General features: G+C 32.9%; 2 protein-coding genes across 2 annotated transcripts in view; both read right to left on the reverse strand.

Moving 5' to 3' along the window:
- Positions 1–19,444, reverse strand: part of LOC127701889 (leucine-rich repeat-containing protein 15-like) — an 89,697-nt gene that overhangs the window by 44,878 nt on the left and 25,375 nt on the right. The gene's annotated exons all lie outside the window — the stretch shown is intronic.
- Positions 2,665–17,017, reverse strand: LOC127701902 (perlucin-like protein). Its single transcript, XM_052205881.1, has 6 exons — positions 16,983–17,017; positions 16,363–16,501; positions 8,332–8,423; positions 5,841–5,928; positions 4,077–4,300; positions 2,665–2,778 (listed from the first exon to the last, which is right to left on the reverse strand). The coding sequence occupies exons 1-6, from the start codon at positions 16,989–16,991 to the stop codon at positions 2,722–2,724; spliced, it is 609 nt and encodes a 202-aa protein (XP_052061841.1). The 5' UTR covers positions 16,992–17,017; the 3' UTR covers positions 2,665–2,721.

Genomic DNA, 19,444 nt, shown 5'->3' on the forward strand with positions numbered 1-19,444 from the left:
ATGTATTTACCTTTTATTTGATTTCATACAAATCTACAGGCAAAGAGAGGCAACTCAATTCACCTAACTAAAATTATTCAAAACCAGTAATCATAACTGCAAAAACGATGTTTAAAATCGTACCAGTTCATTCTTTACGATGAACTGCATGACAGACTTGTTTTATTATAATTCTTATATTTCCAATCGGTTGTAGGCATACGAAATAATTACGGTTGACAAACTTGGGGAGGCCTGCTACGAGTGATTCCGACATCAAATGTAGGCGTGAAATACGCCAATGTGTAGATAAATCAATTTAGATTTACGGCATAACAGGTTTTAGAGGGGTAGACAACCGAGAAATTGAAATATAACGGAAGTTCGCGACCGAGTTAAGTACCATGCGTTATCTTTAGGTATATAGGAATATAGTTTTTCCAGAGACAACTGCCTGTGCTAATAGTCTGTGATCAGTTTCACACAAAAAAAAACTTAGGACTAAAGCTGATCGTAAGTATACTGAATTGTTCATGACTTACGATTAACTTTAGTCGTAAGATTTTTTTGTGAAACTAATCACTGATGTTGTGACAAATCGGTATACACAGAACATCGTAGGGGTTACGACAGTGAGCAAATGACATCACATTGATCCTGATAAGTAGTAGAGTATCATCGTGTAAGCTCGAAACAAAGACCAGGAAGCAAAATACACTGATAGAGCTCTGTCTATGTATCTCTTTTTTCATAATCACGAAATATATAGATAATATCAGCAAATTCCAAACTTTATACAATCGATCTTCCAAAGACAGAAGAATCTACAGAGACCAAGTGACGAAGATGTAAGCAACTATAGTAAACCGTACGGCATTCAACAATAACACATACCGTATAGTACATATACTATATAAAGGTCCCGAAATGACAATATATGAAACAATTAAAACTAGAAAACCAATGGCCTGAATTATGCACAAAACATCGGTTATGTTTATTTAGGACGAGAAAATGTAAATTAAATAAAATACGACAGTTTGCAAAGTGTGTCGATAGTGATGAAGGGCGAGGAAAAGGGAGGTATCTTGGATAGAGACAAAATAGCATTACAAGGGGCCGCCTGCGGATCCCTCACAGAATTGTTCCCAGGATTCTTTTGTTAAGGTACATAAAGTGTCACAATAACCATACACTAGGCATTGGAATAACGCACTTATTTCGATCCGACGTGGCTGTGTATTAATACATCCCGGACAGTTAAAAAAATCCCCCTTTATAACAAAATTAAAATGATCTGATACGATTGTCAATGAAGCTACTATCCACCAGAGTTCTATTGACGTAGATGTGAGCAACTATAAGTCACTTCACGGCCTTCAACAATGAAGTTGACCCTTACCGTATAATCAGCTATAAAAGACCCCGACATGACAAAGTGTAAGACAATTCAAACGAGTAAAACCAACGGCCTTATTTATGACATAACAATAAATAAAATCTAATTTGACTGAAGACAGCAACTAACGACGTATACTGAATTAAAGGTTCATGATTTAAGACTTGCACATATATAATATTGCACGGTGAAACATGTTTGTGAGCGCTCAACCTTTCCACAACTTTGGACAGTGGTGTAACAGCACAACACAAGAACAAGCTGTAAGAATCAGATGGAAAGACCTGACTCTTCAGAATGACACGAAGTATATCATTTGTTTTACTTCCAGATGGGAAAAGTCCAAGTGACCATGTTTTTATATCCCAGTGAACTATTGAGGTTTCATTATAGGAAAATGTTCAAACGTAATATATTTGTGATTGTAACTGAAGGGTATATACCTTTACATATAAACTTCGATTAAAAGCATTTACGAATATCTTCCATAAAGAAAAGCACATACAGGTATATTTTCCTTTACAGCATTGATTTCGTATGAAAAAGAATAATATTCATCTACGAAACAGCAACCCAACAATTACGACAGACAAGCGTTTTAGTCTGGGATCCTGTCACAACGTCGTCTTTCTTTTGTAGAAGAGTCATGATCCCTTGTCGTTTTGGTTATTTGAAATAAAGTTTAACCCTGTATCTCCTTTTATTTGTAACGACAACCATTTCAGAGACTTTTGGATTTAAACTTTATACCACACCTGTCTACTTGAAGGTATCAGTATGAGCAACAAACGTCCCACTGTTTTCTCATTTATTGAGTAATAAAACAAAAAGTAGGAATTAAAACATTAAAAATTAAATCTAAAAAATCATTGTATTAAAAAAAAGAATGTCGGTGAAACTAACGATTAAAAATTGTCAGAACAGACAAAAACGTAAAAGAAAATACAGTATAGAAAGGTAAGGTTTGAAATATGGACAAACCCGTGCATCTAATCGAGCATTGCGCAAGGATATCGCGCTACAAAGTGAAAATAGTATGCACAACATCCAAATAAAAACGAAATCAAGTTTTAATTGAACAAATTACCAAATTAAGTGGAAACTGACTACTTCATATCGAAGCCCAACACAAAAAATGCATGTTGATCGCAAATAGCTAGCTGTATAACCAAAATTTCCACGGAAACTTAACGCACTTCATATCATTTGGTATACTATCGAATTTGAAATGATACTGGATTGTACAACACTGCACATTCATATATCGAAATACAAAAGTACACAAATTAAATATGAATCAAACTTTATTTCTCTTTTACTTTTTTACGACAGGCTGTATGTTGTTACTTTCTTCTGACAACACGCTTTAACAGTCTTGAGTATGGAAGACAATTTGACCCCTACATTAAAATACAAAAAGATAAGTCTTTGTTAAAAAGATTCACCAAATTTCATATAGGAAATGTCAGACATGAAAAAACACGTGAGAGCTATTTGATTATCAACATATCTATAGCTACAACATTCACTGATTCGCATCACGGTGCGGAGCTATTAGTTTCAGTCGATATACACGCCATCTTGAAATAATTACTTATCATGTAAAGATTCTGATTGGTTGCTTTATGATTTGGCTGAGATACATCAACAGCTATTGGCTTAAATGAGATAAAGAATTACAGACTTTTCTCGTCTCAGGATAAGACATCAAATGCCGGAAAATTAACTATGTGTATTTCAGTTCCGATCAAGTGTTATTAATTCATGTTAGTTTTATTATGCAAATTTTACACACTAAAATTCAATATTGAAATATCAATTTTTTAATACCTGTTTATTTGCTTTGTTAATCTGTAATATGCACGATTTGTTTAGCTAAACAATCTTCCTATACAATGTTTACAAAAATGCATTATCTGTATTTTATACTTTCTGCCAATCTGGGCACATATCCAGAGAGGCACATCTCGAGAGTCGTGTTTTGTAAATGTTTTAAATTTTAACAAGTGAATCGAATTTTTTGTTAGAAGCATGGGTGTATAACGTACAACACTGAACAGCCAGTTTAAAATTTAAGAAAAGTTCATCTTAATATATATACAAAAATTGATATTCCATGTCTAAGACATCCATTTTATATCAATGAATATCTAAAAATACCACATTTCCAATACTAAATCAACAACCACATGCATACGTATTACCTTAAATTAGGATAGAGCGAAGCAGTCCACAGCTTTTTAAAAAGCTCAAACTTGTGTTGTAACTGTAAACACGTGATTCCACGTAATAACATTCACGCATTACTATTTTGTATTTGTATACGTTGGACCACATATCAATTCACATTGAACGATTTATCGTTGACCAATTAACGCATCTAGAGATACTTGATATGTGTATAGATTTGCTGTCATAGTGATGATTATATAAAAAAAAGAAGATGTGGTATGATTGTCGATCAGACAACTATCTACAAGAGACCAAATGACACAGAAATTAACAACTATAGGTCACCGTACGGCCTTCAACAATGAGCAAAGTCTATACCGCATAGTAAGCTATAAAAAGCCCCGATTTGACAAATATAAAACAATTCAAACGAGAAAACTTAGGACGATATTCCTTTTTACAATGCTCTTTATAAGATAAATGATATTAAGTCAAATATTACGAAGAAATTTGTAAGATCACGTACCTGAGGACTTTCACAAATATACGCAAATGTATTGCTGCACACATGGTCATTCCATGTATAGTTATGTCCATGCCCGAGATGAGCACAGTCCTCTTTGCCATGTGCATTATCAGGTTGACCCGAGGTCCAACTGGTAAAATGTACTTTAGACAAATCATTCACCCATCTCCAATTACCCTCTTTAAAATCTGTAGCACCCATCCAGTAATACTGCTGAATCACTTCTGTATAATTAACCCCAAGTTCCAAAAATTATTAGATATATGATGAAATTGAATGACAAAAATCTATACTTCTAAAATAACGAGGTCCAATTTGTTATCCGGCATGACGTAAAAACGACGAATCAAAGAATTCAACTTTATATGTTATTAAAAATAAGCGCTCACTCTTTAAAAAATGAGACAGACAGATATTCAAAATACATATAAATAGATCCGAGCGTCTTTGTTTAAATTGCTCACTTGGTAAAGTTGAGGATGAGCTTCATTTTTTATTAGAATGTCCACTGTATGATGTCAAAAGAGAAGATTTTTTTCAAAAAATTTCTAAAAATTTTTATAATTTTAAAAACTTGAATAAATCTTTCAAATTTTTATGGCTCTTGACATAAGAAAATATATCTCTTATGGAAAAATGGGCTGTTATATTGGAGAGTGTTTTGAATTAAGGAGATCAGGTCTGAATATTGATACTTAGTCTAGACTATTTAGTATATAAGTACGTCTAAACAAGCGACAACTCTACGATGGATCAATGGATGGATCTGTCGTAGAGTTGTCACTTGTTTAGACGTAGTAGTTATTTCTGTGACTGTAACTTACGATCCTTACCATAGATAATTTAGCTAATCTGCAATCAATTCCATCTTCATGCCTAATATATCATATACTGTGTTACAACTCTAGATTCTACTGACGAGGAAAGGTAACACTCTGCCACCGAAAGCTGAATTTTTGTTCAGTCTAGGTGGCCGAGTGGTCTAGAGCGCTGGATACGGTGCAGGCGGTGTTGTCTCGATATCCTAATAGCATGACTTCGAATCCCGGCGAGGGAAGAACAAAAATTTGCTTTCGCAAATTTGCAGATTTAACATTGTTGTGCTGATATTTAGAGTAATTATGAATATAATATGTGTTTTCGGCCCTGTATCACCTTCACTGGTGATCCTATGGATGGATCTGTCGTAGAGTTGCCACTTGTTTAGACGTACATGTACTTATATATATATATATATAAGAATATACTAGATAAATGACCAATGTGGACCTTATTTTCGCAACTCCATTGATTGCTTTATATAGCCAACAACACTAGACAAATTATCTTTATTGGGACCTAAAATAGTTTTAAGTTTAAAGTTTGAGTCAAGCTGGTTAAAATTAGGATAATGGGTTTTAACTGCATTTATGAGGGGATTTTTGATATTACTGCTGATTTGGCAATGAAGGAATAAGTGTTCCGCATCATCTAAAATTTTGCATAGGTGTACCGAGAATTCGACATTTTTAAATGAAATCCAATTTTTTTTCGTTATCAAAAACCCGATTTATAAAATTTTATATATATGAGATGTTAGTTGACAATGATTTTAACTATTAGTTTATCAATTATTATGTTGATTGCTTAAATCTAGTAACAACATCTCTATTCAGCATTAGTTTTATTGCAGGAAGAGAGAAGTCCGGGTGACGACACATCTATAACCCAGTAAATGACTTGTAAAACTCGGTTTCTTAAAAAGAAAACATACGATAAACTTACTTTTGCTCGTAATCATAGAAACAATCCAGGCATTTTCTGAAGAATCAGTAACTTGTGTTAGGTACCCTCCTAGATTTCGACACTCTACCTACAAACACAAAGCATTGTGTTAAAAAAACAAATTTGACCCCCCCCCTCTTTTTCCCATTAAAAAACAATACCTTAAAGTTTAAAAAGGCATTTAATGTTTCTAAAATTATCGAAACGATGCATGTATATACACTCAACTAAGTCCTCTATGCCGTTTTTTACATTTCTTACCCATCTATAATATATTATCGACAAATACACGGCCGACACTCGGCTAACCGAGAGATTGGTCGGTTAATCTATATTGAGTATGCGGCTATATGGGCGGTTGGTCTGTTAATCGGGTCGGTTATACGTCTGTTAAGAGTAAAACGCACAATTTAATGTTTAACTCTGTTAAATATACAGATTTTTGGCATATTATGAGAACATAATCAAAAGAAGAAAAGTGTCTGACAAAATGATATCTATCATAGAACATTTTCCACCTGTAAAATAATTTCATAGCCTGCTCAGTTTTCAGTAAAACTAAAAGGCGTCGCGCAAGTATGTGGTTTTTATGCTTATACGCATAGCAATTTTTTGGATAAAAGGCGAAAAAAAACCATTTTTAGATATCATTTAAAGGAAACAAAATAGTATTTTGGTTCTAAAAAATAATTGACATTGAGAAATATTTCATAATTGTAGTATAACTTGAGTAATACCACATTTAAATGAATATTAGGGGAATAAAGTCTGTTAATGGGTTGGACAATTTAAATCGTGTCAGTTAAGAGTTATTTAGCCACGACAATAGTTTTGCTACCTTTATATTATCCCATTGAAAAAGTTAAGCGTGAGATTTACTTGTGAAGAAAAAATGACAATACGGTGCATCAGTATCCTTATAGTAATAGCATTTTTATTTTGACTTTCTTTGCATTTTATTGAACGGTGTGTCACTTCAATATAGCGTGATATGGACTGATTGGCCACTGGGATATGCATGAATTTATTATTTACGCCAAGTTATCAATCAGCCTTATTTTTTGTGTATGTTCAAAGTCTGCAACATCTATGAATCTGTCATGTGTTGCAATGCAGCTGCTTAAATTCCATGCGTTTTCCGGTATGCATTGTCTTTTCTACCAAGTCATCATTGTCATTTTCTATTTTGATATTACACTTTTTGAAACCATTTTTATCAATTTTCAATTTCCATTGTCTAAATTTATGTTTCATTGTTCATGTGTTGTTTCCGTATATTTTAGCCACTCGTCTTGAACCTACCCATTTGTTCAGATAACACCCCATATAGCAATCAAATTATACTTTTATTGTCATTCATAACTCTTAACAGACCAATTAACAGACCGGGTTTTATACATTCGACCCATTAACAGACCAGATTTTTAATAAATATTGATTTATGTCACCAAAATACAGTGTTTCGTGTAGATTTTTCACATAATGATATTAATATGGTTAACAAACATAATGCCTGTCTTTTTTCGATGTTCAAAATATTGCATGCAAGTAAATTCAACCAACTTGTCATTTTTGTGTACATTTTGTGTGTGTAATATGTGTATAAATTTACTGATGAGTAACCCCCCTTTTCATTTTATAGATCGTTTATCGAAGCTAGAAAAAAAATAATTACACCACTATATTCAGTACTCCGAATTGTTTTGCCAGACATGAATAGTTTTTATGATACAAATATATTTAAAAAGTTATACAATGAAACATACTGACCTTGCAATGATTTTCTCGATAACACCTGATTAACAGACTTTAGCTAACCCGATTAACAGACCAACCGCCCATATAGCCGCATACTTAATATAAATTAACCGACCAATCTCTCGGTTAGCCGAGTGTCGGCCGTGAAATATTAAGTCATTCAGTGATTTTGAACGCAAACTAATTAACTTTCGACTTTGTTGCCGAAGTTTACCGGATAGTGACATTGATAAATAATCAACCCAGATTCGTGGAGCACGTGAAAAATAAGTGAATTGATTGAGTGCTGTTAAATTTTTTTTTTAATTTCCATGCGTTCCCATTTGTTAATTAAACTATTCCTTAACAGTTGTGACATGATTTTGGTGTATTTAATTTGTTACTATTTAGTAATACTTTCTAGTGCAAGTTTGTTTACGTTTTTTCATCACGATTTTTCCTCGCACTTGCGCTGTGCGGTGGTCGAAGTTTTAAGGTCACTGCATAAGGGAAAATATCGTCAAATTAGAGTACAGGAGGACAAAAATTCAATAGCATTACATTTTTGAAGATTTTGATAAGATACAGGATTCTCCTTTACAGGAAAGTCCACGTAATCTTCTGGTATAGTAATTAAAACTTAGCCATTCAAGTATATATATAAAACATAATTATTCAACTTTTCAATTCAATTTGAGGTATCATTTGCCTATTTTTTTCATTATATTCAAAATAAGAATTTCATAACACGTACCTCCGCCTCATGCCAGGGTTTTTTGTCAGTAGAAAAGAAATAACAGTGATCTTTATATTCCTTCCATCCTGGTCTACATCTCGGTGATTTTCCTAAATATATATATTGATATCAAAACTGTTAAAAAATAAACTCTCCATAGATACTAGGATTAAAATTCGGTACGCCAAACGCGTGTTTTGTCTACAAAAGATTCATCAAAAAGTTATAAAGGCCAAATAAAGTAAGAATTTGAAGAGCACGCAGGACCCAAAATTCTGAATGGTCTTGCAAAATACAGCTAAGGTAATATATTCCTGGGGAATCTAAGTATTTTGTTATTCATGATTTTTTCGAGTTTTAGTTGATGTATTTCCAAAAATCTTTGAAATAAATATTCATGTCATTTTTAGCTACACCTTCCTAAACCAATTAAATCTGAAAATGTTCAGTTGAATAGAAAAGGGATAGCGTCGACAAAAAACTTTAGCTTTTATTTAAATGTAAGGATTATTTTGATTTTGAGTCTTTACACCAGTTTCATTTGGTGACACCCCGTTAGTCCTACAACCATTATTCCGACATCCCATTATTCCGACAGCCCATTATTCCGACATCCCATTTTTCCGACAGCCCATTACTCCGACATCCCATTATTCCGACAGCTCATTATTCCGACATTGCATCTGTCATAAGTGTATGGGTTAATTTTCTCCAAAAGACCAACTCTGTTCTCGATAATATTTTTGGTTGTCCGTTTAGATTCCGATTAATCTTCTCATGCGGGATATTTGTCTCAATTGCCTTAGAGTTGATACACATGTATATTGCAACTGCTGGGTCCTTATCCTTGTCCTCGCCCCATTTTTTTTTTCGTTTTACGGGTCCGGATATTTTATTTGTCTTTATATTTCGGCGTTTGTGTGTCCATTGTCATTTAGTGATGTTATAGTCCCCGGTTTTGTTTTTGTCTCTTTATTTACCTTCTTTTTACTAGATCTTGGGTTTTCCTCCTTTCGTAACAAGGGAGTGAGGTTTTACCACTATTAACTACATAAATAAATATATAAGAGTTGGATAACCCTACCCGCCCTCTTTGATCATAACACTTTCCACCACTTGTATAACTCAACTAAGTTTTATTTAATTTTGTCGCGGAAATGTCATATTTTTATGAAAGACAAGAAAATAGGAGAAACAAGGTAATTTGTCGTAAACTTGGCGTATATTTTTTATTGAGAACATGTAAACGGAGCCTCCATAACCACGGGTCATTGTTCTTAATGCATGGCTGTATGTATCACAATAGGGTTCATTTTCATTTTCATATTTTGGTGAAAAAAAACATAATATGATGATTTTGTATCATCCGTTCGATAGTTTACCTTAGTTACAGTTTGGCAGAAGACTTATTTTATGTATTTGTCTATACTTTTATAAAACATAGAAAAGAATAAGACATTTGGCGGGTAAACCTTGGGTCAAGTCAAATATGAAGGGGTGTTCCAACGGAAACTATAATGTGAGGAATGAGGCTTTTTGGAAGAACACCCCTCCTTCAAGAATGGTACGGCTACCATTGTAGTATATAAGCAGGAGCAATTTGTTGCTTATATAGATATAAGAAGATGTGGTATGAGTGCCAATGAGACAACTCTCCATCCAAGTCAAAATTTATAAAAGTAAACCATTATAGGTCACAGTACGGTCTTCAACACGGAGCCTTGGCTCACACCGAACAGTAAGCTATAAAGGGCCCCAAAAAATTACTAGTGTAAAACCATTCAAACGGGAAAACCAACGGTTTAATCTATATAAAAAACGAGAAACGAGAAACACTTATGAACCACATCAACAAACGAAAACTACTGAACATCAGATTCCTGACTTAGGACAGGTGCAAACAAATGCAGCGGGTTTAAACGTTTTAATGGTACCAAACCTTCACCCTTTTTCTGAAACAATAGTGTAACATCACAACATAGAAAGACACACTATAAAATATCAACTGAAATAGCTTAACTCAATCAAAGGACATATTAACACCATTGAACATACACTGAACAAATAAATTTGACCTATGACACAATGTAAATACAAAATAAATAAACTAAGGGAAGAATAATAAAAGTAACATGATATATCGGTAAGAAATGTTAAACAATTAAAGAAAAACAATATGCTCGAACAAAAATACCATCCATTTGCAATAACTTTAAACACAGGTAAATGAAAATAATTTTGTTGTTAGGTATACGTGTACAGTACCAATAGAGAAAGGAAATATATTTACAAAATAAATAATTTTGAATACAAAATAAATAAACTAAGGGAAGAATAATAAAAGTAACATGATATATCGGTAAGAAATGTTAAACAATTAAAGAAAAACAATATGCTCGAACAAAAATACCATCCATTTGCAATAACTTTAAACACAGGTAAATGAAAATAATTTTGTTGTTAGGTATACGTGTACAGTACCAATAGAGAAAGGAAATATATTTACAAAATAAATAATTTTGAATACAAAATAAATAAACTAAGGGAAGAATAATAAAAGTAACATGTTATATCGGTAAGAAATGTTAAACAATTAAAGAAAAACAATATGCTCGAACAAAAATACCATCCATTTGCAATAACTTTAAACACAGGTAAATGAAAATAATTTTATTGTTAGGTATACGTGTACAGTACCAATAGAGAAAGGAAATATTTTTACAAAATAAATAATTTTGATGTTCATAGTACGAAGTGAAAATTTATAGTTATACCAAACACTTATCAAAGCTGGTATATAGACCAGATATAACCCTGAATAACATCAAATAACAAAAAAGCAATACAATTAGTATCAACAGGTCAAATAAACAAGAAAGTACGATTTGAGAGTACTCGCAGTTACTGACAGCTAGTTAAAAGCCAAAACAATTAATAATAAAAAATCATGCATCAGAGACTAAAATCAACTAAAACACATCCCAGGGATTTAGTATGTTAACGTCATGGACAGTCAAAGAAGACATGACTAGTGCAATGCCAAAAATAAATGTATCGACAGACAGTAGGATAGTTAGGAGTTTAACCTCTTTATAGATCTAAACGAACGTGGGTGTGTCTTTATACATCCCACTTGAAAAAAATACAAATTTAGTTATGTTTTAATTTGCTGATGACAAAATCGATATTAGTCCCAATGTAAACTATATTCAAAGATCTAATTACAACATTGGTAAGATAACCTTTACTAATAAGCCTGTTTAAAGGTTCGATGAGTTTACACGGATCACATAGTGATTTCCGCGCTTTAAGTACAATATTACCGTAAAATTTAGCATGTGAAATACCGTTTTTAATCAGTTTTCTACAAGTACAGCCAAATTTACTAATCAAATCTTTGTATCTATGAAAGAACTTAGCAAAAGTTTTACGTAATTTATGGTAACGAAATCCTTGATTTAATAATTTACCAGTGATGCATTGATTACGTTCGTTAAAATCTATGACATCACTACACACCCGGGCATAACGAACGAGTTGGGATATATATACACCGTATGATGGAGCCAAAGGAACATCGCCGTCTAAAAAAGGAAAATTAACAATAGGGAATGAAAAATCGTCTCTTTTGTCGTAAATTTTCGTATGGAGTTTTCCTTTAGAGATTGAAATGTCCAAATCCAGAAAAGGACAACTACTGCTGTTTATGTTAGATTTAGTTAAAGTAAGTTCTATTGGGTAAATTTCGGTAGAATTTAGAGAACTCTGGATTATTTAACGAAAAAATATCATCTAGATAACAGAAGGTATTGTTGAATGTATCAACCAAATGTAACAATGACGTGTCTTTACTGAGTTTGGTCATAAACTGAGATTCATAGCAATACAGGAATAAATCTGCTATTAAAGGGCGCAGTAAGTGCCCATAGGAATACCTACTACCTGTCGATACATTCTATCGCCGAAACGTACATATATGTTGTCCAGGAGAAAATTTAAAGCTTCAATCATATCTTCACATTTCCAGTAAGTGTATCTAGCATACTTTCCTTTTTCGTTACAGAAAAAGGCTTTAAACGAGTTACAGCAAATAACTTTGTAATGAGATTTTTCAAAAGACCATTTAATTAAATATGAAAACTTTTTCTTGATAAGATTGTGTGGAAGTGTAGTATAGAGAGTAGAAAAATCATAACTGTCAACAGAATTAAAAGGACCATCAAAAGCATGTATTTTATCTAAAACCTCTAAAGAATTTTTAACACTCCAAAAATAATTAATACCATTATGTTCATAAGCTTTATTACAAAAGTTAATAACAAGTTCTTTGATAGTAGTAAGGGAGGTAGTTAGAAGCACTGATAGATTAGTAGTAGAACACTTACTAGATGCGGAGATGAAACGGAATTTAGATGGTTTTTTGTGCAATTTAGGTAACCAGTACATAGTAGGGACTTTCAAATGTTCGGACGAGGCCTTAAGCTGGGTAGTTGCAGTGATATGCTTGTTTACAATTTGACTCTCTGTGGAGCGTATGGTCATTTGTCTACGGAGACATAAGACCAAGGTACGGTACGTGGATATTCGAGATCGTTGTCTCTTATATGATAGATACTATTACTTTAAGTGTAATAAAGAACAGGTTGTTGCCTGTTAGAAACACGGACTTGTACAAGTTGAAGTTTACAAGTTGTACCGTATTATACATTATACAAGTGTGTTAACTTGTAGGGTACATAATTGTACCAAGAGGATAAGTGTGTTCCTGACCCAGGACAAATTTGTAATAGTAAAAATTTGTACCAGTTGTATATATTTGAAGTAGAATACTAGTTATAGATCATAGTTCATTATAGAACGCAAAGAGCAGTTATATTTCATTGATGTCAATTTATGAATAAAGTTTACTTGTTCGATATTTTGTAAATAGAATCTTTTGGATCATGTATTAAACTGGTAACGAACCTATTCTAAAATAGAAAAAGACACGCTTATCCTGTGTACACGTTACAATAACAAAACAAAATCCAATGGAGGTCAATATATATATATATTTACGTTGGTTTAACTAGTTTCAAGTGTCTTTTGTTTGTTCTTGTGTAATATAAAAATAAGAAGATGTGGTAACTATGCTTGCCAATGAGACAACTCAGTATCCACCGAAGTTCCAATAAAGTCGATGTAAGCAATTATAGGCAGTACGGCCTTCAACAATGAAAAAAACCCGTACCGTATAGTCGGCTATAAAAGGTCCCGACATGAAAAATATGAAACAATTCAATTGAGAAAACTAACGGTCTAATTTATAACAAAACAATTTACGAAAAACAAATATGACTGACAGACATTAACTAACGACAACCACTGATCTACAGGGGATACATGTCAACTCGTACCTTCGGCAACTCGTACTCAACCAACTCGTACCCTATTTTTACCAACTCGTACTTCTACCAACTCGTACCTAATATTTTTAGCATAAAACTTCTCTATGTTTATTTCTTATCTAAACAAACCCGCTCTAATTTTATCCACTAATGACCAATGATTAGTTTATTGTATGATCATAGTTATTTAATATGCCACGGATTTGTATAGTATACAAATCTTTGAGTATGCCAGAGCCATATATGTCATATATATATATATATGTGTGTATATATGTCTCTGAGTATGCATATCAAATAAATTGCTGTTGCCGGAGGTACGAGTTGTCGTGTACCCAACAACAGGCTCTTGACTTGGGACAGGTGTCACAGTGGAAAAATTGACAAAATTGATTTTGAGACTTTTCGGACATTTTGTAAAAGATTTTGTAAAATCACTGTTTTTGTTATATTTGTAATATTTCACTAAGGGATTTTGTTATTTTTATTGTGAAAGGTTTAAGTCAAGTTTAGAAGATTAAGCTAATCTAATTTCATGTTTTAATTTGTTTTTCAATTAGCGACATTTTTCTTCAATTGATCTATTATTCGTATATGACAAGACAAGACTTTAATTCCATAGATAAGTCTGTATGTTCTATTGTTAATTATTAGCTATATGCTATTTTTTGTCTTTAATCCGTTAGTTGAATTTGTCACTTATTTAGAGAAATATTTGTGAAGTCTATTCAAGTTATTTTTGCTTTGTTATAAAAACTGTGTTATTATTTTGATGTGGCAGATTGGATTTAGTGTTACACTGAGCAGTTCCAACTCTGTACAATTGTATTCCATGCTGAACTTATTAAATTATACATCGCGCTAACCAGAGTCGTCTTTTGTTGCAAGAGCTAGTCCCAGAGTCAGAGTCCTTGCAGACTTGTCGTACTGATTATTGTGTGTGTGTGGTTCCAGGCCAACACATTACCCAGTCACAAGATACACCCAGTTTCTATTTGTGACACAGGCACATACAGAATGTGGCGGGGTTAAACATGTTTGAAGGCTCCACCCCCCCCCCCCCCCCCCCCCTCTTACCTGGGACAGTGGTGTAACAGTTCAAACTAAGAACAAACTACTATAAAAATCAGTTGAAAAGGGCTTAACTCATCCGATCGACACAAAGCGGAAAAACATCTAACAAAAACACAGACCGGACGTGGAAGGGAATTTATACATCCCTCATAACAACAAAAACACAAAGTACAGATCTGAGAGTCATCGCAGTTACTGACAGCTAGTTCAAAGCCAATAACAACTAAAAAAAATCCTGTAACTGGCTGTGCATAACACTAATGTATAGATTTTTAATTTTTATTTTGGAGTAAACTGGCGTCAATGTCTCTTAATAAGCGTGTGATGCTGAATGTCAATTTTAAAATGCGAATATTGAAGAAACAGATACTGCAGCTATTATTGACAATATCTTGTAAAATGTACAGTGTATGTTAACGCATCACAATACGGGGCCCAAGTAGATTACCACCCATACGTCGCGTTAAAGAATGAATCAGTTTGCCTCACTTTTAAGCATATTAAAGATATTTTCTAGTCCTAGGTTGTTTTAAATGAGACACAGAGTCGCCCACCTAATCCATAAGGTGGCGGGTCGGATTTGGCCATATTGGAGCCACAATACCAATATACAGAATAGATTCTGTATTCTATAAAGCAAATCATATTCTGATCCAGCCTAATGTGTTGAAAAAAGTTTGATGAGAATCTGTATGAATAATTCCCTGTATAACATAATTCAAATTCTGCTAATATATACGCAATTAAAATTCTGTATAGTCTGTATTTGCGTATATTAAGAATTGTTACGTCATAATTCCGTATATACGGAATTCGAAGTCTATCCATACGGAAATAGTTCTGTATATATCCATTTTTTGTGAATACTGTAAATACATAAACGATTTCTGGAAAGGCGCGAAAATACATAATTGAATAATATACCTCTAGAGGAAATTCGCCTAATTGCGGACATCACCGATATGCGGAGGGAAAACGAATATCTCACTTTTCAATAATATTATGATAAATTAAAATAAAATAGATATAAGAAATAAATACACACAGATTTCAATTACGTATATACGTATTTGAGCTGTCGGAATAATGGCGTTTAACCGTTTCATTTACGTCTTTAAGTTTGTGCCTTTTAAAATATATATCCCTTTGTCAAATTGTCATCGAAGAGATCGCCTTAATGGTGAATAAGGCAATGAATCAACTCAAATATACAAATCTGTGAAATAACTGTTCTGTGTGAAGTCAGCACTGTGACAATGCTAATACATGTATCAACAAGGTTAATGTTGCCTATATGTGTATTATGATTGATTTCGCTGGCACATGTCCTCTTGGACCTCGGACTTATTTATGTATATATACTCGACAGAACACTTCAGTGAAATATAAGTATAAATAAAAGGAGATGTGGGATAGAAATGACAGAGACAGCAACCCAACGACACAAATAACCAAAAGGCATCTGATTGTCAGCTTATCAAGCTCTCAACCGCTCCGAGCTTAAATGTTGTGAATAAATTGAAAAGATGTTTGCTGATTTTAAGTAACGTCAGCTAAGCTGTTTACTATAAATGAACTGGTATCTTACCTTCCAACTTCTCTTCCAATGTCTTTATGGAGGATTTTATACCGGATAAAATAGATTTTTCCTGGTTCCCAAGACAAGTTTCAGATTTCACAACCAGTATACAGCAAAATATCACAATTAATGTGGAAATCATCTTCATCTGAATAATTATAATTAAGATTAGTGATCTTTACCTGTATATGTGTAAATAAAATATATAAAATAGTTTACGATACCCAGAAAGACATAAATGATCAAAATGAAAAAGAGAAAAAACATATTGAGTCAGGCTCTCCCTTTGCAAAGGTAGGACTGAATTTGTATTTTCTAATGGTAAACACCCAAAAGTTGAACGTTCAATTCAAAAACTAAAATAAAAGGTTAACAACTACATGTATAATGCTAAAAGTCTAGTTAATACTTTTTAAAAGTTGCTGGTACAAAATGCCTATTGAAGATAAGACATTGCTGCTTGCGTAACTACAAAAATGATTTAGATGAAAAAAAAAAAAAAAAAAAAATTCTATTAGGATTTTTGGAGTTTCTGAAAGTTTCGTGCAAAACTTACATTTTACTTCTAAAACTAGATCTAAGAGTTTCAGAAAGGTTAGCATGACATAGAGTTTATTAAAGCAACGAACCTTTTGCATACAAAAATTGTCAGTTCTGTTTGATTGTAAGGTTATCTACGATAGTTTTAGGTATCTATATTTTAGGTAATGAATTTCAGAGAATTAATTTGAGAAATATAACCTTTCATGTTTACTTGCAATCAGTCATATTATACGGTATATCACATTACCGCAAGTTGAAAACGATTCAATATTTTTTCATCTTTGAATAATGAAAATAATAATAATAATAAAACAAAATAAATGATAATAATACAAAAAATTAATCATATAAATAATGATACTTAAAATAAACTGTTGACACAGAGATATGTCTCGCCTGTCGCAAATAAAAATCAGTAAAAGACAATCTGATGGACAGCAACATTACTTGCTAATTAATTCAAAGTCACAGGACCATGTCCAAGGGAGCAGGGCCTCAGTATAGTAGTCCAACTAATATGAACTGATAGTAATGCAACTTCATACAAAATATGATTGATCTATCACAAGTAGATCTTATCAAACTAACTTAGTAAGCAGAAAACTTAACATTGAAAAATCGCTAATTAATTCAAAGTCACTGGACCTTGACCTAGGGAGCAGGGTCTCAAAATAGTTGTCAAACTTATATGTACTGATAGTAATGCAACTTTATAGAAAATATCATTGATCTATCACAAAGTAGTTCCTTTTCAAACTGACTAAGCAGAAAACCTAACGTTAAAAATTGCTTATTAATTGAAAGTGGCTAGACCATGAACTAGGAAGCAGGAATTTGAAATAGTCGCCAAACTGATATGAACTGATATTAATGCAACTTCATATAAAATATCATTGATCTATCACAAGTAGATCTTATCAAACTAACTTAGTAAGCAGAAAACTTATCAATGAAAATTGCTAAAAAGTAGAATAATAAAAATACCGAACTCCAAAGAAAATTCAAATCAGAAAGTCCCTTATCAAATGGCAAAATCAAAAGCTCAAACACATCAAACGAATAGAAAACAACTGTCATATTCCATACTTGGTACAGGCATTTCCTTATGTAGAAAATGGTGGATCAAACGTGGTTTTTTAACTAGCTAAACCTCTCACTTGTATGGCAGTCGCATAAAATTCCATTATCTTGACAACAATGTGTGAACAAATCAAACAGACAAAATAGGTAAAAATGTCAAAAATAGGAGTACAGCAGTTCGTGTTATAATCTGAATCACTAAAAAAACAAACAAATTTATCAACAAAGAAAAACAAAATGGCATATAGACAAAGCACATAAGCAAAAATGAAAGACAAGAATACAAAACATGACCACAGCACAACAACACATTGGCGGGATGCATAAGTACCGAGCCACACTAAATGGATATTACCAAAAAATGGACTAAACAGTAAAGGTAAATAATTTACAAAGACAAATAAAAGAACACTATAACACGTAATTAAGATGATAAACAACGCCAGTACCTAGAATCTATACGTCAAGAACATCATGAATTATCTGTGAAGTTGATACGGAATATTTATCAATTATGTCTTGGTACCTTCCGATGATTTTTTTTTTTTAGAAAAAGGACGACACGTTCTTTGACATAACACTGGTTCAGACACTGGTGACGTTTTATAAAGTCTGAGTAGCAGCTGCAAGCTCTTGAATACCGAATGAGTTGGGAAATGTATATCCCATATGCAGGTGAAGTTGGTATATTGCTACTAAGGTAGGGGAAACTGATAATTTCAAAATTAAAATCGTCTCGTTTGTCATAGATTCTAGTACTGAGATGACCGTTTATGTCCAATTCGAGGTATAAGTCTAAAAATGAGGCAGAGGAAGCCGTGTCTGTTGTTTCTTTAATTTCTAGTTCTGGAGGATATATTAATGGAACCAAATCAGAAAAATTTGGATTGTTAATGGAAAGAACATCATCAATATATCTGAATGTGAAATTAAATGATCTGGCTTCTTTAATCTTCTTTATTCACAGTATTTCTACAGAACCTCTTCCACTGCGGACATAATTTTTGTCAATCAAATGGACAATTCCTTTGTAGAACATGCAGATGAGCCGGCAATGTACCGTAGTTTGAACGGAATTTTGTGAAGCTTAGGTATCCAATGCAAACAAGGTAAGTCCTCAGATTTGCTTTTCAATGTAATGTTCATTGATGTCATGAAGGACTTATGATTCGCCAAAATCTCATCCTTGTCAAATAATATGTTTTTGTATGTGGGATTGCCCGAGTGCCGAGGGCCTCAAAATAGTTGTCAAACTGATATGTACTGATAGTAATGCAACTTTATATCAAATATCAATGACATATCACAAGAAGTTGCTACCAAACTAACTTAAGCAGAAAAGTTAACAATTGTTGACGCCAACATCGTCATCGTCGCCGGAAAAACAATCACTATGTCTCGCTTTCCGCGACTTTTGTCGCAGGCAAGACAAAAACTATAATGATAATTCTATTTTCAAATATGTTTG

This window comes from Mytilus californianus, unplaced genomic scaffold, assembly GCF_021869535.1.
Source record: "Mytilus californianus isolate M0D057914Y unplaced genomic scaffold, xbMytCali1.0.p SCAF_5, whole genome shotgun sequence".
NCBI classification, from domain to species: Eukaryota; Metazoa; Mollusca; class Bivalvia; order Mytilida; family Mytilidae; genus Mytilus; species Mytilus californianus.

Coding starts and splice junctions, on each gene's coding strand:
- LOC127701902 (XM_052205881.1), bottom strand. Junction 8,424..16,362: donor ATTGGAAGAGAAGTTGGAAG/GTAAGATACCAG, acceptor ATATATATTTAG/GAAAATCACCGAGATGTAGA. Junction 4,301..5,840: donor TTCTATGATTACGAGCAAAA/GTAAGTTTATCG, acceptor TTAATTATACAG/AAGTGATTCAGCAGTATTAC.